The sequence below is a fragment of the Lutra lutra genome, chromosome X, assembly GCF_902655055.1.
Source record: "Lutra lutra chromosome X, mLutLut1.2, whole genome shotgun sequence".
Classification (NCBI taxonomy): Eukaryota; Metazoa; Chordata; class Mammalia; order Carnivora; family Mustelidae; genus Lutra; species Lutra lutra.
Genome location: NC_062296.1, coordinates 650,712 through 675,620, shown reverse-complemented (window position 1 = coordinate 675,620; position 24,909 = coordinate 650,712). Strand labels below are relative to the sequence as shown.

The 24,909-nt window shown below is 42.1% G+C and overlaps 3 protein-coding genes across 10 annotated transcripts in view; 1 reads left to right on the top strand and 2 right to left on the bottom strand.

Annotated features, from left to right (window-relative positions):
- Positions 1 to 5,966: 5,966 nt before the first annotated feature.
- Positions 5,967 to 14,958, bottom strand: CMC4 (C-X9-C motif containing 4). Of its 4 annotated transcripts, none has more exons than XM_047716923.1 (3): positions 14,820 to 14,958; positions 8,089 to 8,156; positions 5,967 to 6,329 (listed from the first exon to the last, which is right to left on the bottom strand). In XM_047716923.1, the coding sequence occupies exons 2-3, from the start codon at positions 8,144 to 8,146 to the stop codon at positions 6,181 to 6,183; spliced, it is 207 nt and encodes a 68-aa protein (XP_047572879.1). In that variant the 5' UTR covers positions 8,147 to 8,156; positions 14,820 to 14,958; the 3' UTR covers positions 5,967 to 6,180. The 4 variants fall into 4 exon arrangements, with proteins under 4 accessions (XP_047572879.1, XP_047572880.1, XP_047572878.1 ...); XM_047716924.1 differs by lacking the exon at positions 14,820 to 14,958 and adding an exon at positions 9,752 to 9,878; XM_047716922.1 differs by lacking the exon at positions 14,820 to 14,958 and adding an exon at positions 9,075 to 9,459.
- On the bottom strand, positions 9,397 to 10,187 carry MTCP1 (mature T cell proliferation 1). The gene is made up of 4 exons (XM_047716920.1): positions 10,045 to 10,187; positions 9,752 to 9,922; positions 9,619 to 9,670; positions 9,397 to 9,536 (listed from the first exon to the last, which is right to left on the bottom strand). The coding sequence occupies exons 1-3, from the start codon at positions 10,147 to 10,149 to the stop codon at positions 9,623 to 9,625; spliced, it is 324 nt and encodes a 107-aa protein (XP_047572876.1). The 5' UTR covers positions 10,150 to 10,187; the 3' UTR covers positions 9,397 to 9,536; positions 9,619 to 9,622.
- Positions 14,959 to 15,522: 564 nt separating the features above from the next.
- Positions 15,523 to 24,909, top strand: part of BRCC3 (BRCA1/BRCA2-containing complex subunit 3) — a 55,375-nt gene continuing 45,988 nt past the window's right edge. For 3 of the 5 annotated variants that reach the window (XM_047716914.1, XM_047716915.1, XM_047716913.1), the window contains exons 1-4: positions 15,526 to 15,721; positions 16,391 to 16,407; positions 17,223 to 17,277; positions 22,951 to 23,070. In XM_047716914.1, the coding sequence (XP_047572870.1) occupies positions 15,599 to 15,721; positions 16,391 to 16,407; positions 17,223 to 17,277; positions 22,951 to 23,070 (315 nt within the window). In that variant the 5' untranslated portion in view covers positions 15,526 to 15,598. Of the gene's footprint in view, positions 15,722 to 16,390; positions 16,408 to 17,222; positions 17,278 to 22,950; positions 23,071 to 24,909 lie in introns of all 5 variants that reach the window. The other 2 variants (XM_047716918.1, XM_047716917.1) reach the window with 2 other exon arrangements.

The window sequence follows — 24,909 nt, the reverse complement described above, 5'->3', positions numbered from 1 at the left end:
TGTGTCTTCACCACTACACCCATGGAACTGAGCACTTACTAGGTATTCAGGGTTGGTTGAGTAGCTGAATAATGACCTCATGATTATAAATGTATCCAGAAAAGGGACTGATCCAAAGAATGATTTGAGACTCTGTGAGTTCTGAGAATGAGGAAAACAGAATTAATTCTTACACTTGTAGGTGATCTCTGCAAAATGTATGTTTTTTTAAGGCCTTCTTTTAATATGTTTGCCTTTTAACTTATCTTGGGAAAAAATGGATTGAATTTGGAAATTGTAGCTACCAGTGGATGCGTGGAACTTTTTAGAATTCAAACATCTGCATTTTTTTCTCCTCATTTTAAGGCAATATGTATGAACCATCCCCCAATCATAATGGTATGAGCCTCTGTGTTGCATATTTTTGTGTAAGAACTTAAAGGTTTTCACTTTTTATTATGGAAACTTCCAAACATATCTAAGAGAAAAGTACAATGACCCTCATATTTATCACCCACCTGCAATGATCGTCAAATTGCTTTATCAGTTGTTTTGAAACAATTATAAAATGTATCCTTTCATTATATTTTAGTGTGTATCTCATCCCAAAAATTAAGAATAATTCCTTAATATCATCAAATATCTGGCCAGTTTTCAAAATTTCCTGTCTCTTAGAGTTTTGCATTTGGTTGTTTGAATCAAGATCCACGTAATGTCTAACCACATTGCATTCAGTCTCTTAAGTCTCTTTTAATCTCTATGCTCTTTTTCTTTTTTTGGGCGGGGGGCTGCAGTATAGTTACTGAAGACACTGAGTTATTTGTTCCTTAGTTTTCTACATTCTTCTTCTGATGCAGGGTCCCTGGGTTAGGTCATATATGGCAATCAAGGCTGCAGCTCTTCGATGACTTGACCCACGTCATTTACCCAGACCAATAGAATGGTGACTGTAAAACCTAACTCATGTGCCTTGTTCTCCTTTGGGTTGCATGATGGGAAGAGTGACCACCGACTGCCTCTCTAGTGGGATGGGAGTTGCCTTATGTCCATCTATATTTTCCTGTGATTATCGGTGAGGACAGTAGGTCATTCTAACCTTTCATCAGCTTGTAATAGATAATAGACCAAAATAAAACCTGTAAGTTCCTGTGGAAGTTTCTTCCAAGCCTTCTGGGACCCTGAAGTGCATGGTGAAGGTCAGGATTGTAGGTGGGCCTCAAGCTGCTGCGATGAGAATGGTCCTGAGTTCTGTCCACCAAGTAGGGCCACCGCTTGTGCCAGTGCAAGGTGCTCTGGTGTATGTGTTGGATTTCAGCAGACGTTTAGGGAGCGTCTCAATTGAGGCCCTGTTGCCAGAGCTTTGTTTGAGATGATGACGGGGAAGGTGAGATCTCTCCCAAAAGAACAACTAGCAGCCAACCCATCGTACAAAACCAAGATACCAGGACCAGGCAGTTGCACACATGATGGGATCATTTTTCTTGATTAGTGAGGTACATACTTTTCTCCAGAACCCAGAGTCCAATAATGTGCTGGGCTTCTCTCTGAAGAAACTGTAGATTTTCTGTGAACGGCAGAGGAAGCCCCCGTGTTTGGAGTTTGGTGCCCCCTGCTGGCAGGGATGTGGTAACACCGTACTCAGGGCTTCTCTACCTGTAGTTTGGCCCAGATTAGGACAAACTGCTGTGAACGTGTCTCAATCCTGCCCAGTCCCATCACGGCAGCAACAGTTCATCAAAGGGTGGCTCAGGGTCACAAGGGCACCGGGTGGTGGCCCAGCAGAGGACAGAAAGGGCACAGTAGGGTGCACGGGGGCAGGGTGGCAAAGGGGAGAAAAGCCTTGCAGGTGTTTCAGCCTCCAGGTGTGGATGTGTCCGTCAGACAAGGTCACAGCAGTTTCTCTATAATGCTTGAGTTCCTTCTCCCCGAAGTTCACCCTGGTGTCCAACGAGACATGAGAGGGACCCAACTTTCAGTTTAGGCTACTGCCTTCTAAGGCTCAAAAAAACAAGACTCCAGTGTTGTCAGTCATCGTAAGGCTCTGTGTCCTCATTGCTGAGCAGCCTCATTGTCATTAGTGTCACTGTCATTGTCTTAACATACAACATTTTCCTCCTGCTTCCCATCTGGACCTCATGTTTGCTCCGACCTCTTAACACTCAGCCTGGGGACATTCATCAAACAGCGGGAGTCCTGACCCCCCCCCCCCCCACCTGCCCTACCACTTGGTAAGAGTCCTCCTTACTGGACCTGGGCAATTACAGCCTCATGGATGCTGGCAGAAGACAGGACAGGAATTAAGTTGGAGAACAGTATTCTAGAAGGAATGAACCTTACATAATTCCGGCTGACATACTCTGGTAGGGGATGCTTAAGCTATCAAAATGCAGTTACTGTATGGTTAACTATTGTAAGACTGTTGTCTCCGTCCTTTTGTTTGATAACTTGTCAGCCAGGTGGGCATGACTGAGACCTCTACTTTTCTATTAGTTTCGGAAAATACAAGAAACCTCTGCTTGAAGAAATGGTATAGAGATGGATTTGAAATTGCTGAGTATCATTAATGTTTCACGATCATCTCAGTTTCTTCTCTGATGGAAACTCACTTAAGGCGAAACTAGACTGCTGCCTTCTCTGCTGCTTCCGCCAATTACCAGCTTGCTTTCCGTCATGAAGCCCGGGTACGGGGCTTTCTTCATTGTTTACACATTAGTGTGATCTCTCAGAGAATTGGGCACAAGATATGTATCTTATTCTGGACCTGATTTCCCAGAAATCATGTTCTGTGATGTTTGGTTCTTCTCAAAGAATCATGAATTTTAAGAGCAATATTTTTCTGAAGAAAATTGACAGTGTTGCACTTTTTTCACATTTAAAAAAACCTGTGAAGTCAGCTTACTGACCACCAAAACTGTCTACCTTTCTGAATTTAAAATGGTTAAGAATGCCATCAGGATTATTGAGAGCAGTGGAGTTTTACAAACTACTGACACGCTCTTCTCCTACAGACGGAGTTCACTGGTCTGTGGCACCTTTGGGTGGATGCCTCATATGTTTCCACTGAGCACCCAAGGTTGAGAGCCACTGTAGCAGAGTTGGAAGCTGTGCTAAAGAAGTTATAGTTCTGCTGTTAACAAGTGACCACTTAACAGGCCTTTAAAGCCTTTTATATTAAGTGCCATGCAACTATAGATGCCTTCCAGATACCAAACACAAGCGTACAGATGATTAAATGTTAGGAGTTGTGGGGAGTGGATGTGGGGAAGGGAGTTGTCACACCAGCATGATGGCAGATCAGGAGCTTCTCTCATCAGTGGATGCTGAAGTTTTCAGATGGAAAGTAGTGAGATACGGCCCTCCCCACTGAGCTCTTTTAGTTACTAGTTAACCAAGTGATTAAACTTAGCACCACCAGCCCACTTACAGACTTCTTAGTCTCTAAAAGAGAGATCATAGTTCTCTCCCTCCCAGTTCCTCCCTAGAGACTGCGACTCAGTGCTGCGGTCCCTAACATGGAAAAAACACTAGATGAATGTGGAGCTTTTCTGATGGCTGTTCTACTTTGCTGTGTGTCACCATAGCAGAGAAGAATCTGATTTAATGTCTGCCAATAGATGTTGACTTCAACTGAGACAGGACTGAGCTTAAAGATAGGAAGAAACAATTTATTTCAAGTTTTGAGAGTACCAAGTAAAGTATACCCTAGGGAAAAAAGTTTAAAACAGTCTGAAACTTGAGTAGTTAACTCAAAAATGATTTTGTAATAAAGCACAGTAAAACTATGTATTTGATCATACAGTGATTCCTAGTATAAATCCTAGCACTGCTATCAATTGATAATTTTAAATGTAACTTAACATGTGTATATAATGTAAACATAGTTGTAAAATGTTTTATTAAATCATTTTCACTGTTCACACAAGAGTTCATTTATTAAATCATTTCACTATTCACACAAGAGTTCATTTAAATGATTTCATGAGAACACAGCACGATCACCCTGGTTTGTGGACCAAACCTCTCTAAGGCAGCATTTTCTCCAAGTCTCTCTGGGGAACGTTCACCCTGTGAGGGGCTGTCTGCAAAATGGGGACACTGGCAAGTAGTGCATTACGTAGTCCTTTTCAAAGAATCATAATTTACAGTAACATATTGAAAGCTTTGGAGCCTTAAAGGAGAAACCTGTTAACTTATGTCTAATGTAACATTCCCCGAACTTATCTGACCACAGAAGCCTTTTGTCCCCTCCCCGCCTTTGACAGCAATTCCTAGAAACACTTTAGGGAATGCTGCTTAAAAGAACAGTTGGTCTCAAATAATGATGGTATTTGACTATCTCAGACTATCTTACTTTAGTCATTCACGGCAATGTAGGATCCTCCCTGTTCTGGACTGAATGTGTTCCCAAAAATTCGTGTTGAAATCCTAACACCCAAGGTGATGATATTTGGAGGTGGGTCTTTTGGGAGATGATTAGTTCATGGAGGTGGAGCCCTCATGCCTGGGATTAGTGCCTCTATTGAACAGACCCAGGAAAGCTTGCTCGCTCCCCTCCTGACATGGGAGGTGCCTTGAACTTGGACTTCCAGCCTCAGAACTGTGAGAAATACATACATGTCTGTTGTTCATAAGCCAGAATGGACTTAAAACAGCCCGAATGGACTAAGACAGGGACATAACAGAATTTGTTTCTGCCCCTGCTTAGAAAGTCATCTTTTTCTTCTGGGGGCAGCCTGGAGTGATGGTGGTTCTAGCACCTGTTTGAGGAAAGCAAATGGCTTGTTTGATACTGTCACTCTACCACCACCACGTGAAGTCACTGACAACTGTCAACAGGCTTCCTAGAGCAGCCTTGTATTAACATGAGGGTTCACTGTAACGTTTTGATTATAATAGATAAACCACCTAAGAATTCTGTTGCTGCCTGCTTGCCTTCCAACGAAGTGTTTTGTTTTGTTTTTCAGTTTTCTCATGATAAATTAGGGGTTGTTAAACATTACAAGAATCATTTCTAGGCCTTTCCTACCACCCTTTGAACAAATATTAAGTGTCTTCTTCTTGCTAGGCACTGCAGTGGGGAGGTAAAAGTAGAAAGAAATGCTCTCACTGGCATCTGGAAGGACACTGTGCTCTGAATTACTAGAAATGCAACGGCATGTAGTCTGAACGTGTCATGGTTGTGGCACTGGAGGGGTGTCTTTTCACCTAACAAAGGATGAGTTTTATGAATGGTATTAGTAGTCCAAATTCAAAGGCTAAAGACAACTCATTAACATCTATATCAAGCAATTCTCCAATTCTCAGTGGACACTGACTAGGTGTCCTACAAACTTAAGTTAGGACCCTATCTATCTACTTGGAATTAGTGTCAGATCCCCCAGGTTAGGGGCTCAGTCTAAAAGACTGCCCCAAATTCAAACACCTATTGCTAAGTCCAGATTGTTACCTGTCCTTCTGCCTCACTGGCTATAAGTCTGAGGTTCCCAAGGACATCCTCCTTGGGTTTGATTAATTTGCTAGAGTTAACTACAGAACTCAAAAACATTTACTTCAACATTTGCCAGCTTATTATAAAGGATACAGATAAACAGCTAGATGAAGAGGTACAAAGGTCAAGGTCCCACATACAGGAGTTTCTGTCCAAACCCAGTCCTTTTTGGTTTTTACAGAGGCTCCATTACAGTAATGACTGATTAACTCATTGGCCATCGGTGACTGATTTAACCTCCAGTCCCTCTCCCCTTCCCAGAGGTAAGGGGAGTGTGGGATTGAAAGTTCCAACCCTCTAATCACAGGGTTGGTTCCCCTGGCAACCAGTCTTCATGCATAGGTTACTATGCAAAAGTCACCTCATTAATGTGACAAGACACCTTTATCACGATTATCACTTAGGAAATTCCAAGGGTTTTAGGAGCTGTGTACCAGGAAAGATAAAGACCAAATATATATTTCTTATAAGTCACAATATCGCAAGTACCAAACCAAAATTTTTCACTTAACAGGTTTATTTTAGCAGCTCAGTTTTATTACATTCTACATATTTAATATATTTCTATCTGTTCTGCATAGATGGCATATTCATTAACTTTTATAGTTGACTTTTGTATTTGATATTTGTTGCTACCTGGCCTGAAGAAAGAGTCAGGGAGACAAACTTGCTTGGTGGATACATGGTGCAGCATTTAACTTTTCAGCAGAACTTTACTTTGATGTAGGCTTCAATGTCAGCTTTTCTTCCTCCTCTCTTTCAAATCCCGAACAGACGAGAGATCTTCCCTTAGGATATCGAGCGCAACACTTACGCAGTTCTTGGATGACAGCCTGACACTTAGATTCCATGTAGTTGTTGGCTGAAAAACAGACAGGCAGACCCTAGTCATGATCTCATAGAACTCAGATGCAGGGAAGTTTAGATCAGTGCTTCCCATTCCTTTTCACTTCATTTTATCTAGGGCCCTGGAAGAAAGAGGATGCACCCAAATCCATTTAATTCTTTCTGATGTACAGACCAGTCAACAGGACAATTAGAAAAAAAAAAAGCATGATTTAAAAGTGGTTGAAAGGTATTTTTACATATAAATTTCCTTTTCTTTCAGGTTAATAACTTACATACCCTTTTCTAGGACCGTGGTGGCTGTGGGACGTCCCTACCAAGTCTGTGCAACAGAGGCGGGGAAATTGCAATTGTAATTACAATTGTAATTACTCTACAACAAAGACCTTCGGGCCTCCAAGGCCTAAAATATTTTCTATTTGGCTCTCTACAGAAAATATATGTAGAGCCCCTACTATACACAGACCTTAAGTCAGGGAGAACTTGACCTAAAGGTTCTAGGTCAGCTGCAGTTGATCCAAGTCCCCCAGTGCTAAAATGGGGTGCATGGGAGTTAGTCCAGGATTTTAAAAAACAAACAAACACTAATTCTGACTAGAAAGAATATAGCAGAGTGGCTGAGTCCAAGCTTGGAGTCAGACCAAAAGGATTCAAACCCGCCTTGCACCCCTTACTAGACAAGTTATCTGACTTCTGTGTCAATTTATCCATCTATAAAATGGGGGTCATAGCAGCATCCACCTTATGGATGAAAAGACTAAATGACTTAATATGTTTAAAACACTTATGGCTGTGCTTAATGCTAACTCAGTCCTTCCAGCCCTCAATCCTCCCACACTATATCCATATGTTGCTAATTCAAATAAGGTAAGAACTTATTTGGGAGAAGAAGCTGTGAAAAACATTTTCCTTTTTCTTAAATTTGGAGGAAAGAAAAGGATGAATAAAGTAGCATTACTATCATTATACATCAACATTGTAGATTAAGATTTTATGAAATACTGCTTACATCATAAAATGAAAAGTCTAAGAATGAAAGTTAAAAGGCAAAGGAAGTATACAAACAAGGGTTTTCTTTAGTAGTGAATCTTTGGGTAAATTCTTAACATTTTTCCTTCAGACCCTTCTATAGTTTCATGGACTCCATGTAAAGTATTACTTTACTAATGGGAAAAGTTAACAAAAACATCAGTGTTGAAAATCAAGTGGACAAATCACATCAAATATGCTTAAGTTGAAATTTGCTTTTTTTAAAGACTTAGTTGCTGACTTGGCAGCCGAATTCCAATTGCATTTTCAACCCCCATTTCTAATCTGATTGCTTTTAAAAAGTGGGTTTTCAGCCACAGTGAAGTATAACCAACCCATTTAAAACTAGTCTTTTTAAAAAAGGACTTTGCTCAGCTTAGTAATTCTTAACTCTGGCTGTACATTAAAATAACCTGGTTAGCTTTTTAGACTGATTCCTGCCCAGAACCCGTCTTCAGGAAGTCTGATTTAATTGTTCTAGGCAAGAGCTTTTTTTTAAAAGATTTTAGTCTAATGTAGTTTAAAGATTCTAACGTATAACCAGGATCGCAAACATGAAGCTTGGATCATATCACTTTGTATTTTCTGCATCTTTGTTGAAACAATGAGAAAAATCTTCAGGATGATTACAGAAATACTACTTTTGAGAGGAGCTCATATCATTTGCTGATAAGAAGAAAAGTTGGTCTCTTGTAGTTAGTTCACAGATAAAGTGGAAAAATATAAAAAAGCATTTAACATACTACCTTGTAAACATTTCTGTATTTCACAGGCTTGTTTCTGGCACGGATCCTTCTGCGGCATATCCAGAAAACTAAAATAAGAAAAATGATTTTTATTTTGTCTTTTATCCATAAAGACTTTATTTAAAGCCCCTCTAGATGGGATTTTCTTCTGAGACAACCAGGTATGCTAGAAAATAATTGCACTAAAAATACTCTTCCCATTCATAGGATGAATCAACTGTATTTTTATAATATCCATTTCATTCAGTTTTGAAGACATAAATAGCTTTACATGAAAATAAAACCTTGAATTCAATCACCTCATCTTGAATATCGTAAACCAATTGCAGGCTAAAGGAGCCGATGCCACAGACCAATAGGCTTGCCCACTGCTCAGATCTATCATTCACAGAACCACCCTTGGTAAATGATTAAACTCCTTGAGCCTTTTTCCTTATAATTCATATGCAAAATGGGGGCCATCCCTACGTACCTCAAAGCATTAGTGGAAGGATTAAGTGCACAGAATAGTCAAGCCGGGAAGGGAGGCAGTAAGGATTCAATACATGGTGGATGTGATTCCCAAGATTTTTTTAAAAAAATAAAGCCTTACTTTTAATGTACATAAACAGTTATGACTACTTTAACTCAGAAAATTCTTTATCAGGTAGTAAATGGTTTCCTAGGAATCAGTAATATTTGGTGCTATTATTACTTCCTGAGAAAGGTGCTAGTTAAGCAGCTAAAATAATTTTTAGAGCTCTTACAGAAACCAACTTATTTATCTGTAGCCAGAGGATGAATTTAAGTGCCCATGATTTTGATTAGCAACCTCTAAAAATTTGAAGGCACAATTTCAGAAAGGAAAAAGGCCCAGTAGCCTTTGTAGCCCATTTCATTAATTCAAATAACCTCCTCTTTTTTCAGAGCCCCCTAAGTTCTCCATAAGATCCAAGTTAGGTCAGTACTGGGAGGGGAAACACTGGAGCAAAACCTGGGATATTTACAGGATGGGAGAAGGAAAGGCAGGTGAATTGCGCAGGGCAAATAAGCGACACATAGATGTTGATGCTGCTAGGAGCTGCTCTCTTCTCTCTAAACCAGTACCAAGTCCTTGGTGATCGGGGCATCTGTTCTGTAGCAGGTGCTGACTTTTGTGGGACTCATCAGATCCCAGTTCCAGCTGATGATGTCCATTAACGGTTCTATGGCAATTTCCAAAGGAGTCAATTTCAAGTTACGTATCCTGACTAAGTGCTTTTTTACTTGCTTTCTGCCTGTGTGAACCCCTCTCTGCAGTTCCACTTGTGGTGTTCTTCATGACCCTTCCTAAGCTTCTGTGTTCTTGAACAGTTTTTCAACCCAGTCCCTCCCCCCAGGCCCACAGGTGGGTGCACTGCAGTGGTGGATGAAGTGATTGCCATATACTGAATAGAACAGAGGAGCATATCTTCCTAGAATCCCAGCACCTGGAAAAAAAAGTAGATCATTAAAATCACAACCAGAGTGAAAAACAAAAAGGGAGAACAGGGGAGAAATAGAAATACATACCAGGTTAATCATCAGGCAAAAGCTTAAGCAACAGCTCCTGTACTCCCCTGACCTGTCAGGAAAAGAAAGTTTATAGAGTTCTCTGTTTTAAGAGCCCCCAATACAATGGAAGGCGATTAAGCAACATGGGTACCATTAAATGATGCTGGATCTGCCACAAGCGAGAGTTGTTATCCATGTAGCGTTCCTCAGGGTAGAGTTGCCACATGAGAGGTAGCTGGGAGGTAAGAAGGTGACTTGGTCTAGCTGCGTCACCTAAGGGAACCTGAACTTGCTGGACTCGTGCCCTTAGGGAACTCGTCTCCTAATGGAAAAAAATGATCAAAAATAAAAGCAAAAAGATTTCAGAATTTTGAGACTGGTTAGAAACCAAGTTGCTTAAAAGCAAAATCTATTTAAAAAAATAAGCAAAATGGAAACACTTACCTCTTCCACGACGGCCACCCACGTGCGCTGGTATTCGTCGCGGTAGATGCCCTCTTGGTGAACCCAGAGGTGATCCGGTGGAGCCCCCACATCCTCTCCTGCCATTCTGGGCTTTGGGTTCCAATTCTAGCCCTGCTTTTCTCCACCTAAGCCTGCAGCACCCGCGCACAGGACACAGGTGTGACTTTTCGGGTTTGAATGAACTCACCAGTGAGCAAGGTGACCTGGAACTAGCAACCACCAACCAGAACAAAAACTTACATATCTACTTGCACAGCCTGCATGGAGCCGAGGCCATCTGACACTCATCAAGACACTCAAGTGTCACTCAGCAGAGCCTCAGGTCACGCTAATTCTTGCCTGTGAAGCACTCAGCTCCTGAGCTCAGTGGGGAGCTCTGTGGAGATGTAGGACTAGCACCTCAGGAAGCTGGGCAGTGCTGTCACAGTCTCTGCATTCACAGAGCAGCCTCCGACAAAATGCAGTTAGCAACAGAGTGTGCACAAGCACTTATTTGGGCAGCGATGGATGCGTGTGCCATATTCCCCAGGTAAAAGCCCCTTTCAAGCAATTCCATTTTAAAGGACTGTGAAGGCTGACTTATGTGCATCGCTTTCTAAATTAAAATTCGAAGTTTGTTTTAAGGACAAACAACCTATTTATCAGCTTACTTAGAAAGGTTACTGATAGCAGTTGGGCATTTCCAGATGGGGGTTTTCATGTTAACAAAAATATTTAAGGTAGCTTCATGGAATTCTGAGGCTGCAAAAGACTTTTGGGATCATGGTGATTGGGAGCGGAGAGCAAATGATGGTTATCCATCTAGATCCTTGTTCATTTTAATAATGCTTCAGGATGTCACCGGAACCCGTTTCTCCACAGAGGTGTGCATTTTAATTCTGATTTCACAAGTCATAAGGCCAGAAAAGGCCTCCACCATTTGAGAGGTGTAAAGGAAGCAAATCTCCTGGGCAAACTCTTTCCATAACGTGGACTCGGCTCTAACCCATAGGGTTTTCTGCCTAGCTCTGGATTGCATTTCAGGGCCTCACGATTACGTGACCTGCATTTTGCAGGAATGAATAGTTTGTACCTGGCTCCTAGCATCATGGCATGGTTTCGCTGTATTTCTTCCTCTGACAGAGCAGATATGGCATTGGGGGATCTGCCCCACCGAACAAACGCCTCCTGTTCTCACTAGGTGGCCTTTAGGCAGGAGAGGAACTGCAGCACATCTCCGAAGGTTGCTAAACCATTACTGAGATTGCCAAGAGCAAATGAGATGCCAGAACACGGTATGATACAGCCAAGGAAAAAGCCTGAAAGAACTAATTGAGTCAAACCAAGCCCTCTTTTCAAGGACAGCAGGTTTTTTTGTTTGTTTGTTTCTTATCACTGTTAGTTCACCTTCCCTAGTAGTAGAGGAAGATGTGTTTTAGAGATGTAATAAATGGTCTGATTTCAGTGGATAATTTAAGAGCATAATAGTTGCTTCACCCATTGTATCCTGAATGGAGTTGACTCTGAGCCCATGGTAAGCCCCCACTGGGCTCTGTCATCGCAAACTCACCTAAAGAATCCCTTCTCCTTCACCAAATCCCAGTTTCTCTAGGTGGCAACACCACCTCTCCTGATCTTGCAGACTCAAAACTTGCAAGTTATCTTGGACTTCTTCCTCTTCTTCGGTGCTGCATCCTATCTGTCATCAATTTCAGCAAGCACCACTGCCACAATATTTGAGGCAAACTTTCCCCTAAATAGTAGGCTCATTTCTAGCTCCAAATCCTTGCTTGAGCTTTCTACTTGCCTAACATGCCTCCACAAGCCGTTCTGCCTACCTCAGTACTATTATGGCAGAGTGCGGGTGCCTGCCCTCTCCAGGAAAACTTCGTGTCTCCTAGGACTACTGCAGCGCTTATGTCTCAGCTCAAGCTCATAGTTTTGCCTCTAATTACAAATTGCTCTGCTTATTTCACAAGCCTTGTCTCCCCTCAAATACAGTATCATAAGGTCTTCCATAACAGGAATGATATAGTAGTTCTGGGCACCTGAAGTGTCAGTACTCGTCAGTGTTCCTGTGTGCGAGTGAGTGGATATGTATGCAGAGCAGAGAGGGGAAACAGATAGAGACCACGTATACGTGGGTAGAGACAGATTCTTTAGGTATATTATATAACCATATATTCTGTCAAAGTTATTTTTTTTCCATTTAGCAGATACAATTGTTCTGCCTCTCCTTTTCCCCGGGGCTGTGGAAAGCAGAGATACAAACAAAAAGCAAGTAAATACTAATGTAAAAAATATATATATTAAAGTCTGGATTTTGAGTACAAAAGAAATAAGTATGGCCATTAAAAAAAAATAGAACCAAGTATTAAGAGTTTCACTACCATCTCACCTTCACAGATAGTCAACAACTAATATATTGACATTTAAGCTTGCTTTGAATGAAAAGCAAAATTTTACTGGTTGCACTGACATCAAAATGAAATGATTCCAGTGATACAGAGGGCAGATAAATTGGAGATGATAGTCTGAGTTACTATGAATTACTACAAAGAGGCCTATGAGTCACTACAAAACATTCTCAGAAGAAAGGCAGTGTGATGTGCTGCTGGGACCTGAAGGCCGACATGCTGGGCATCTGGAGGATGAGCCGGGGGAACAAACTCCCGCTCATGACCCTGCGCTTATGTGTGTTACCGCTCACGGCGAAGCTGCTGCACGAGCACAAGCCAACAATATCCTTACCAGAGAAAAGCAACAGCTGAAGGCCTAAGATTAAGATGAAGGATCATAAAATCACAGGTTGTATAAATTGGAAACCATTTCCCTAAAATGTCATTCTTGGAACACTTGCCCCTAACTTTTTCCTTGGTCAGAAAAGTTTGGGAATCTTATAGTCACAAGGTTCATGAGTGTGGTAAAAACTCTGGCAAGTCACACAGTAAAGAAACCTTATTTTAACATTTCCCAAATTCATTTGATTAGACAACATTCTTCTGCACATGAAACTTGTTCACAAAATTCAGAACATCTTGAACTAAGACGAATCTCTAAAATCCTCAAGATAAACTCAGGTACAACATGCAATATAATACCCAACATAAACCTCCACTCAACTCAAAGGAATACTACCATCTGCAAATTCAAGTGGATTCAAAAAGTGCTTATATGGCTTTATCATCCATTAAGGCACTAAAGCAGATTGTCCCCATGGGGGTCACCTTGATTTCATGGCCAGAGACTACACTGGCCTAGACACACTATTTCCTAGTAAGGAAATAATTTCATAATTTCATTTGGAGGAAAAATTTCATAAATTTCCTGTTAAATTAAATGGATGATAAACAACATAGAAAGACTTCCTTATGAAAAGTATAATTTACTTCCATTTCCACGTGCTTGAACAATCTGTAAACACTAACCGGTTGAACGTATTTTCTTTGAAGTGAATTAATCAACTGATTTAATCACAATGGGTGAAGTTACTAAGAATACATGCCCTGATTTTGCCACTTGCTAGCTTTGGAAATTGGGACACGTTAATGTTTCTACACTTGTTTTCTGAGGTGTAAAATGAGCAATAAACAACGTATTGATTATAATGGTCAGCACTTACTTATTTTATGTTTTATGGATACTGTTATTACGGCCACTTACAGATAAGGGAAGTAAGTAAGGCACAGAGAAGTTAGGTAACTTGCATGAAGTCAGAACAGAGCTAGGAATTGTACAGTCTGATTCCCATTTGGGTAGTTTACATGGAAAGGCAGCAAAAAAATAAGCATGCTGTAATAGTCTTTTTCTGTACTCCACTTAAACATTTAGAACTGTAAAATGCAGCCACGAGTATTATAAAAGTTAGAGAATGTTGGTCTGATATTTAAGATTGACTAACAGCAACAAGAAAGACAAGGTGTTTTTGTTGTTGAAGGTGCCTAAAGGCACTTTATAAAGTCAAAACATTCCATTGCTAAAGATAATAATGAGAAGAGCCGTTGTTGTCCCATTAAGGCAGGGCGTACAAGCCACAAACAGTAACTAATATGTGTCACAAACATAACTGATACATGGTGTAAAACCGAGACAAGAGAAAATTTCGATGGGTCCAATGTAATTGCACACTTTAAGTTTTGCCCAATGTTCATCATTACCAAGATGAATCATGGAAAGAGGTGCCGTGTGATCCTTTTGTGTTAGGTAAAAATGGGGGTTGCCGGTATACCTGTCAGAGATAATTTCAGTGGATGCGGACCCTGTTTGTGGGGGGACTTGGGTTGGAACTGAGTTGGGAGAAAAGAGCAAAGCATCAACACCTCTTCAAGGAGCATGTTGGGAATGTTCCCTTTCCAGTACTGCCATGCCTGCCTGGCTTCAACACTGCGCAGGGAAGAGAAAACCAGATCAAACAGACATAAACACTCTGATTTAGCACGGTTCCTACAACCCACGTGTAATCCCTAATCTTGGGAGTTGAAAGAGCTGTACTTTTACCCGTGGCACGTTTGACATTCCTGAAAAGAAAACCCGTTTCCCATGGAATTTCACCACGTCTGATATCATCGAGACAAGGGGAGCTGAGGAAATTGACATTGTGGATATCGACTGCGAGACATCCCAGACCTTTAATACAACTCGAGTCCCCGATTCCCGTTCCCTGCACCGAACGCGTAGGAGCCCTACGAGCCAATGTAGAACACAGCAGCAGCCAAGCTTAAGAGTGATACTTTTTCAGATACAGTATAGCACTGTTTCTGGAAGACGTTACTCACATGAATATAATGTTTCTCGGGCTAATTAATCCGCCTCAGGAGCAGCGAGGCTAAAACTTCCAGGTTGCCCCGCCCTGGGCCACTCAAGCCGCGATCGGGACGTGAGCCCGGGGCGAGCCGAGGGGCATCCCGGGCCGAGGTCACCCGAACCGAAGTTAGCAGGCGAGAGCCGGCGACCGGAAGCGGTCCAGGGAGAGTTGTACAAAATTCAGGGGCCGTAACTTGGAAACCATGCGAAATAAAATAAGACCTGAACTGTCTTAGGACCGAATTTCACAGGAACGTCCCTCTGGCTCAGGAGGCCGGCGCGCGCAGCGAGGCCGCCTCAAAGGGCTGTCCCCGGAGCGTGTAGGCCGCGTACGGCTCTCTTCAGCGGGCGGGCAAAATGGGCGCGGGCGCTCCAGAGGCTCCCGCCCCGCCGCTCGGGCGCCGCTCACAGAGCACGTCGGCCCGCGAATCGCGAGCGCCGCCTCCCTTCCCACCCCGCCACCGGGCCTGACGCCCCGACCGCGGCCGGCTACCGCCCTGCGCCCGACGGCCACGCCTGCCCCAACCGGCGCGGGCGTCTCCCAGGTGCCGCCGGGCCGGCCCCGCCCCGCCCCCGCGCGCCCGCCTCGAGCCCCGCCCCGAGCCCCGCCCCGCCCCGACCGCCCCGCCCCGCCCCGCCCCGCCCCGCCCGCGCTCCCCAGGCCCCGCCCCCGCGGAACCCGCGCTTCGGAGTACCCGGTTGGCCAGGCCCGGATTGGGCCCGAGGCGGACGTGAGCAGGGTCGGACCAAGATGGCGGTGCAGGTGGTACAAGCCGTGCAAGCGGTTCATCTCGAGTCGGATGCTTTCCTAGTTTGCCTCAACCACGCTCTAAGCACCGAGAAGGAGGAGGTGATGGGGCTGTGTATAGGGGAGGTGAGTAGGTCACTTAGCCTGACCGGAACCCTGCTGAGCAGTCGCAGCGTGTCCCAGGGTTGGGTGTTGGCAGCGCCCAGGGCTGCGGAGGCTAGGGGAACCTCTGACCGACACCCCTGGACCGAGACTTGGGATGATCAGGTAGTGCAGGCCTCGTGTCTTCTGTCGCTGTACTCGCGTTGAGCCTCCTGCAACGCCACAGCGATCTGCATAATCCTCTGGGTGGGCCTTGCAGTTTCTCTAGGTCAAGTGATTACCCCATTGACCAAAACCGCGAGTCAGGCCGCAAAGACACTGTAGTATAGTGAAATATAACATAATATAATGAAGTATAATACTATAATGAATGTATCGGGTGGCAGCCAACCACGGTTAGGGTCCCTGGCCTCGCCTCCAGTCTTCTTCCTGGGACGCCTTCTAAGGATATCAGAAAACCGGACAGGGAAGAGGGTTCCAAAGACGCAAAGGTTTCCAAGGGGTTAAGTATTGCAGAGGGACGAAAGACGATGAGGAGACATACCTTAGTTGTTTATAATCCGAAGTAAGAATCCTCCAGCCTTTCGTGCTGGTATACAGGAACACATGACCCAAGTTTCATATAATCTCCATCCGTGTACATCAGACTGGCGTAATGTGATCAATAATGTTTTCTGCTTTTTCCCACTCTAGTTGAATGATGACACAAGGTAAGAATATATTTCTTTACTCATATCTTTTGATCTATATCTTACTGTTAACTCAAAATGATGACAAGTTTGGCAGTATTGTGTACAACTTCTATTTTAAGTTACCATTACGAATCCGGAGCTCCCTCAGTGACACACTTTGAATTCCACCCCAACTCTGAAGGTTGGTTTCCACCTTACTTCCTACTTGGAGAATTTTCAGTTTGATATATGTATGACCTTCTGGAGAATTTTCAGTTTGATATATGTATGACCTTCTGGAAAAAATACGGGTAGGAATACCAAGATCATGAGTGAACCTATGAAAGCTCTTACACATAGAATTTTGTATGACTTGTACACTGCTGTTACATTCCATTTTATGGCTTGATATGTTTTATGTTCTGTCTCCCCTGAAATGACAACGAAATACAGGTAATTTTCTTTGCAGCACATAATAAGCATATTAAGAGACATTTCCCCCTATTGACTCCTTGCTTCATCTAAACTGTCAGTGGCTTTCTGCTTCCATCTGGTGGGCTCTATAATGATCTCAGATGGCCAGAAACTTGAGTGCTCCAGGAGGGAAAATCTTTGGGTGACGTTTATTTAAATTTCAAAGCATAGCAGAGTGTGTATTTCACAACCCCACCTCCTTAATACCCAATATTCGAGGAATTTCGCTTTGCCACTGAACAGATTATGTACTTTGCCACTTTTCCTTTGTTTCTGCTAAGGTTTCACTGCAAAAACTGCAAATCTTGTTACTTTGCTTTACTATCTTTTTATATTCCAAAATTCAGTTCCCTTTTTTCCCCCTAATTTATCCCCAAAAGGAGTGACTCCAAATTTACGTATACTGGAACTGAAATACGCACAGTTGCTGAAAAGGTATGTATGCTAGAATTTTGCATGGTGATAGAAATTTGCAGTTGGGGAGGGATTTCTGTCCTGAATCTGATGATCTCAGCCCGGGATTAATCGATCTGCACAGGCCCGCACTTATGGTTGGGTAGGATGTTCTCTCCAATAAAACCAGATGAAGAGTGTACTCACTGGGACTGGAACCTAATTTTTCTGTTTGCAGCAAATTCAGATGAGGAATCACTCTCAGCTCTCCTTGCCGTTCTCTGCCTGATCTCTGGCCCTTCTCCCTGCTTCCTTGAACTTTTGCTGGTTTGCTTCCTTGAGATCTGTGAATTCTTTCACATCACTGTTACCTCCTTATCTGAAGTCCCAAATCCTACTTTGGCAACCTTCTGCTGTAAGCAAACTATGCATAACTCATAATTCTTAGTTTATCTTTACTTTTTTCCTGTCTACAATCCTGCCTCGCCTTTTCTGGCATGCTCTAGCCTTCATGGTCTAGTAGAATGTTTTTCAACCTACACTTTTTGGTTCATTGTGTATCCAATGTGTTGCAGGCCACTGCTTTTGTAAAATACAGTAAAAATAAATTATGGCCTCTTCTCTGCTAGGCAGATGATGGGCGTGATAAAAACTATCATCAGGCAAAACAACTACTTTTTATCCTTATATCCAAACTTCTCCATGTTAACCACTTTGCCTCCTTTCTTCCCATATCAAGGAAAGAAGTTTACTTCCTATCCAGAGCTACAGGTTCTTCAAAAAACTTGTTTATCAAATATCCTCTCTTCTGAGTCTTCAACCTTTTGACACTTTTTTCCCCTTAGGATACAGATGTGCTTAAATTACTCTCATTTTACAAAGGAAAGAAAAATAACTTTTCAATCCCTGTAGTTACTAGAATCCTTTGAATAGTCAGACCTCTTGAACGAATAGGCTACAATCATTATAATTTCTTTACTTTCAGTAGTCACGCATACCAAGTTCTGGTTTCCAGTTCTGTCTCTCCAGCCACCTCCCCATAGCTGTATCAGTGGATTATTTCTTGGTGCTAATCTTAAATCTTTCTCCTTGGAACTCTGAAATGTTGTGGGTTTTCTGTTTGTTTTGTTGCATCTCCCTATTCTTCTTCTCTCCCTCCCATCCATTATGGGCTCTTCATCCTCCGCATTAAATATTGGTATTCTCCAAGTCTTTGGCTTGGCCTCCTTGCCTTCCCGGAATGTCTTCTGGGCAACATTACCTTCCCCATGGCTTTAGCTACAACATTGAAGTTCAATCTCGCTTTAAATCTTTCCTCTGATACTTACTGTGGGACTTTAGGTATGTTATTTAACATCTGTGAACTTTGATTTCTTTGTTTGTGAAACAGGGATAATGACAGTAACTAACCTCATAGAATTGTTGGGAGAGTTGAATTTGGGTAATGGACGTAAAACACTCATTTGTGAACTAGACACGGTAATAGAACCAACCTTACTGTGTCACTGGGGAGTTATTTTTATTTAGATAGTTATTTTTTATTTCAAGTTTTAATTGAAATTCCAGTTAACATGTAGTATAATATTGGTTTCAGGAGTCAAATTTAGTGATTCATCACTTACATACAACACCCAGTGCTTATCACAAGTGCCCTCCTTAATGCCCAGTACCCTTTTAACCCATCGCCCGGCCCACCTCCCTCTATCAACCCCTAGTTTGTTCGCTATAGTTAAGAGTCTGTTTTATGGTTTGCCTCTCTTTGTTTTTTCCCCTATGTTCATGTTTTGTTTCTTAAATTCCACATATGAATGGAATCGCATGGTATTTGTCTTTCTCTGATAGACTTATTTCACTTAGCATAATCCACTCTAGCTCTGTCCGCATAGTTGCAGATGGCAAGATTTCATCCTTTTTATGGCTGACTAATACACACACACACACACACACACACACACCCCACCCACCATATACCTCCTCTTCCTTAGCCATTCATTAGTCTATGGACATGTGGGCTCTTTCCATAATTTGGCCGTTGTTGATAATGCTGCTGTAAACATTGGGGTGCATATATCACTGGGGGGGTTACCAAGTTAATAAATGGAAAGCACTTTTTCAGGTGCCTGACACATAGGCAGGTAGCCAATAAGTATTTTGTTAATATCCAGTAGATAATAGTTAATATCAATTATCCCAAACTCTAGAACTTCATACTCTACTGCCTATTTCAAGTTTAGCTAGACAGAGGCATCTTAAACTAACATGTTCAAAACTGAACCTTCCCTCTTCCTCGAACCCACTCCAACATTCCTCCACCACAGTAGTTCCCAAGCCTGGGGGTGCCTTGGAATTACCCAGTAAATCTCACTCCGTTGGTCTGGGGTGAGACCTCGGCGGCAGGAGTTTGAAAACTTCCCCAGGCGTTTCTAATGTGCAGCCGTAGATTGCTTCCGTTTTATTTCCAGCACCTCATCCCGACTGTGGCCACCTTATTGGAGGTCCTTGTCACTTCTATTCTTGAACACTTGCTAGCCTCTTCCCAGTCTTCTTGCCTCCAGTCTCTTGTCTCTAGTCCTCTCTTCTGGTTGCTTAGGGTATAATCTTTTGAAAACATAAGTGTGACATAAGTGTGCTTAAAATCGGTGCATTTCCCATTACCTTTAGGATAAAGCTCCACTAGTTAATGCTTAACTTCTTGATATCATTTCTGTTTATCTCCAACTTCTAACCATGGTAAATTCCGGCATTTTCCAGGTTATGTTGTACTGTTCCATTCCTTGTATCTGCTGGATTTTATGCTTGGACTGCTTCCCTCTCCTCTGCTTGGTTAACTCCTTACCTCTTGCAGCTACCGCCTGTCTCCTTTAAGGAATCTGCCCTGACCCGTAGGCTAGGTTAGAAAGAGTCCTCTGTGCTCCGACTGCTCCTTGAGCATGTCTGTCACAATACATGTGTGCTGTCCTAGAGCTGTTCACCTGTCTCTCTTCCTGGACATGACTACTATATCCTGTTCATCTTTCTGTACTTAGGCTCTCATGCAGTGCCTTACGTACAAGTATATAGTCAATAAATATGTGTTGTACGAATGAACATACATTCGGTAAAATAGGAAATTAGTGTTTACCTGCCCATGAGCCATGGAGAGGCATGCCAGGGGCCTCAAGTTCCTATAAAGGGCCTGATGGTAAATACATTCTTTGTTGCAGTTACTTAGCTACAATACATAAATGAACAAACGTGGCCGGATTTTGCTCAAGGGAGGCTGGGCAGGCCAGACTTTGCTAGCCCTTGTTCTATACCAAGACAGAGGAGCAAAAGCAACTGGGTTTTAGTACTTGAATTCCAAGACTGAAAAGGCGTGGGGCCAGTCTAGCTAAACTGGAATATTTTATGTGACTATGACTGTAACAGGGTTAGGGTTAGGCTTATTCCTAACCCTAACCTTAACCCTAACCCTAACCCTCAAGCCTGTCAGCTACCAGTGGCTTTCAGGGACATCTGTGAGTCCTTTGTGGCCTTTATTTATACTTGTCTTATTTTGTTTTTCATCTGTGTCTGGGCTGGTCTTGTTATCCTATCCTGAACTTCTTTTCCTCCTTCCTCTAGGCACTGAAATCTTATCTTACAACAGAGAGAGAAAAAAGTCACCCTGGGCATCAACTCCTACTAAAATACATTGCCAATGATGTAATTTTATTTTTCAGGAGTCCATGCCCTCATCTGGAATTCTGTATTGATTTGTACTGGTCAAATAGATACTAAACTTCATGAATTCAGTGATCTTATCTTTTTAGTAGATGTTGTCATGGCATATCTTTGCCATCCTTTTATTTTTGGTCTTTTTGTATACTGGTATTTAAAGTGTGTGTTTCTTATTAGCAGCATTTAGTTTTTAAAAAAATCTAGTCTGATAACACTCCAATTACATTTAATGTAATTGTTGATATATGTGGGTTATGGCTTTATCTTTTTGCTTTGTATTAGATCCGCTTGTTTGCTTTTTCTCTTTTTCTTGCCTTTTGAGTCAATCGGATATACTTTATTATCTCACTTTGAGCCTCCCAGTTGCAACATTTTTTTTCACTTTCCTTTTAGTGCTTATGCTGCATATTTCAGTATGCAGTCCTGATTTGTTCATTTTCCTGATAACTATTTCCTGATAACATTTCCCTAATAATGCTAGAACCTTAGAATATAGAATTCTTGGTTGGTGGATCTTGTCTTCATGCACTTAATATGTCACTACATCCTCTCTAGGCTTTCATGGTTTCTGTTGAAAACTCAGCTTTTTGTCCTGTTGCTCCTTGGGAGGTCAAGGGTCTTTCTATCTTTGCTTTTGATTTTCTTTATTGTGTACTCTGTGCCTGCCAGACACTGTACCCTTGATGGGGATAAAAATATAACTAAAATATGCTCCTTGCTTATGTTCTAGTAGAGGAGAAAATTACGTCAACATGCGATAAACTATAGTGAGACATGTATGTATTATAAAAACAGTCATATGGGAGGGGAGAGTGAGCAGGGAATTTGAAGCTGTGAAAGAGTTCACTTGGTGGAAAAAGGCAAAAAGCTGACCACATGTGCCTAATGGCTGCTGACTTCATGAGTCTCCTCTGTGATTTCACATCTGCCAATGCCACACCTGTGTTTTCCCATGAAACTTGTAAACCATCTCATACTTCTGATTTTTACTCCTCTGTCTTCCTTTTTGGCTCTTCTTGGTCTGCCTCATCTGAAACATGGGAACCCCCGTTAATTCAGGCCTAGACCCCTGCTCCCTCTCCCTGCTCTATTCCTTGACTCTTATTTACATCATCTTGTTGTAGGTCAGCTCATTTCCTTCCCTCCTGATCCTTTTTAAACTTAGATCTGCCTCCTGTGTTCCACTGAGATTCAAACTTGAAATTTTAGAGGTTATCCTTATCAACTTCCTGTCCTCTATCACCCATGGGCCATTAGTTACCAAATCTTGTGGATTCTTCCTTCTTAATGAATCTCAAATCTGTTTCTTCTCTCTCTTCCATCCACTTAGCCCAGTATTTTGTCATTACTTCACATCCAGGCTGTCTAAAACAGTACCCTTCCTTCCTGTGCATCCTGCCGATCATGGTGTCGAGGCCCCATACATTTTTATCCTGATCTTTCTTGGTCTTACTGTCTGCCATTCCATCTCAAGTTCTGTACTTAAAGCAGTTGGCCAACATGGTCTCCCAGATATCTTACTTATATCAATTTGGCACCTACAGAAATTCTGTGTGTTTGTACACACGCACACACACTCAGAGCAGCCAGGAAATAGTACACTTGGTGGCCCGTGACAAGTTTTTTCCTAATCGAAGTGACTCCTTTCCTCTAAGCTCTTGTAGCATTGATTTACTACATGATTTCATTATAATTTAGTGTATGATACTTGCTGCTTAAGCAGACTGATAGCATTTTGAATACTTGGATGTCAGCCTCTGATTGTCAGCCGTGGATTGTCAGACTCTGACTCGTGTTCTTTTCTGTGAGAGTATCCTGCACGTGGTTGTAAATCAAATGGTTATTCGTTATCATTCAGAACACTGTTCCTTCATCCAAATGTCTTCTATTTGACATATTCTATTATTCATGAGAAAATCATGTTTTCTAAATGCAGTTTTTAACCTGATAATATAATACAATACACGTGTTATTGGAGAAAGACAGAAGTAAACATTTCTGTGGATTTTCCTCTAGGTTGACACCGTCAGAATTGTTCACATTCATTCTGTCATCATCTTGCGACGTTCTGACAAGAGGAAGGACCGAGTGGAAATTTCTCCAGAGCAGCTGTCTGCAGCCTCAACAGAGGCAGAGATATCCTTACTAGTCAATAAGAAGTTTTTACGTGCTCTGGGGCTTCTGGGCCAGGCTCCTCTGTTTGCCGCCTTAGCCTGCTTGTGGAAATTTTGCAGGTTTTCTTCCTGGTGACTCTTTCCCAGTTTTCCTATTTACCCGTCAGGTCCAGTTGTTTGATTAATCAGATTTTCTTCCCATTTTTCCTTTTGAGTGGCTTTTATTAGAAAAATTAGAAATTTCTAACGTTCCTGCTCTTAAATGCAGGAAGATCCCAAGGTCAAACCTGTGACAATGAACTTTATGGGGGAGTTCCCTCCTCCTTCCTTTCATTCCCCCACTGCCCCTCTCTAGTTCCCTCTGTCCCCCTCCCAAGTTTTCCTAATATGATTTCATTTCTAGGCCTTTGATGATCTTGGTCTCCATACTTTGGAGAGATTTCCTTTTGAGGCTGCCTCTCCAAAAAATGCATTGCTAAAAACCGAATGCAATATTCCCTGTTAAATATAACCAAAAAAAGTATCAAATGAGACTTTTGCTTCCTATGATCGGGACTCCATACCTCAGCTATAGAAAGTTAAATTTGCACCAGTGGCTTTTAGTAATTCAGTGTTTTTTATTATTAAGTTTATCTTGTCAATTAAAAGTAACTTTTAAAAATAGGCAGTTCACATGCTTAGTACAAACTTTAAAAGGTACAAAGTAAGTGTTTCTCTCCAACCTCAATGCCTCAGTTCTCTTCTGGTCTGTCCCTGGACATAACTAGGGTTATCAGGTTTTCATGCATCCCCGGCCGTTGAATTCTGAGCATACGGAAATGTACACGAATATTTTCTATTAAACAAAACCTAATATATAACAGCTCATGACTTTGCTTAACAGTGTGTATCCAGACAGTTGTTCACATTGTACTTAGAGGTGCAGAATATAGCCTTGGACGACTGCTTTGTCCTCGTGCATGTGTTTAGGTTGGCAGGAGCCCTTTCCTCTACTACCGTGTAACCTTACACCTTACCTGCAGTTCACAGACACGCACTTGGATCTGTACGGTCTGGTCCGAGAGCTGGAGCTGCTGAAGCAAAGGCTGTGTGTGCTTGTAGCTGTAGCTCCTTAGCCAGCTTTTTCTCTGGCGGTATTCAGGGGTGCCTGGTGCCCTGCACCTTCGTAAACACTGTGGGTTATCACAAGTTTCTGTTTCTGTGCTCCCAGGCCAGGGTATATCAAAGCTATCGATTTTTGCCAATCTGATTGGCAAAAAACTTTATCTTATTTCTTGTCATTTTAGTTAGTATTTTTCTAATTATGAGTAAATGTGGTCAGCTTTTAATTTTTAAGAATCATTTATTTTTTTCAGAATTATCTGGTCATTTCTTTGCCCATCTTTCTATTGCTTTGGAAATCTTTTCCTTAATAATTTGTAGGCACTCTGTGTTAAGGAAATTAGCCCTTTGTGATAAGGATAATGATTCTACTCAGCTTATTCATGGTGTGTGTGTATTTCTCCAATCAAATTAGTTTCACATTTTTTTTTAAAAGATTTTATTCATTTATTTGTCAGAGAGAGAGAGAGGGAGAGATCACAAGTAGGCAGAGAGGCAGGCAGAGACAGAGGGAGAAGCAGGCTCCCTGTCGAGCAAGGAGCCCGATATGGGACTCGATCCCAGGACGCTGGGATCATGACCTGAGCCGAAGGCAGCCGCTTAACCAACTGAGCCACCCAGGCGTCCCAGTTTCACATTTTTTATATAATCACATGTATCAGTGTCTTACAGCATGTACTTTGTGCATCTTCTTTTCAAACTCTATTTTGACAGAATTACAGATTCCTGGGAAGTTACAAAGATAGTATAGCAGGGTTCT

Excerpts from the sequence above, each read along its gene's own strand:
- CMC4 (XM_047716921.1), bottom strand. The coding sequence starts at position 8,473 with ATGATAGATCTGAGCAGTGGGCAAGCCTATTGGTCTGTGGCATCGGCT. Across the intron at positions 8,157-8,387 it reads TTTACGATATTCAAGATGAG|TTTTCTGGATATGCCGCAGA; the intron begins GTGATTGAATTC and ends TTCTTATTTTAG. Across the intron at positions 6,330-8,088 it reads AATACAGAAATGTTTACAAG|CCAACAACTACATGGAATCT; the intron begins GTAGTATGTTAA and ends TCTGTTTTTCAG.
- MTCP1 (XM_047716920.1), bottom strand. The coding sequence starts at position 10,149 with ATGGCAGGAGAGGATGTGGGGGCTCCACCGGATCACCTCTGGGTTCAC. Across the intron at positions 9,923-10,044 it reads GGGTGGCCGTCGTGGAAGAG|GAGACGAGTTCCCTAAGGGC; the intron begins GTAAGTGTTTCC and ends TTTTTCCATTAG. Across the intron at positions 9,671-9,751 it reads AGATCCAGCATCATTTAATG|GTCAGGGGAGTACAGGAGCT; the intron begins GTACCCATGTTG and ends TTTTCCTGACAG.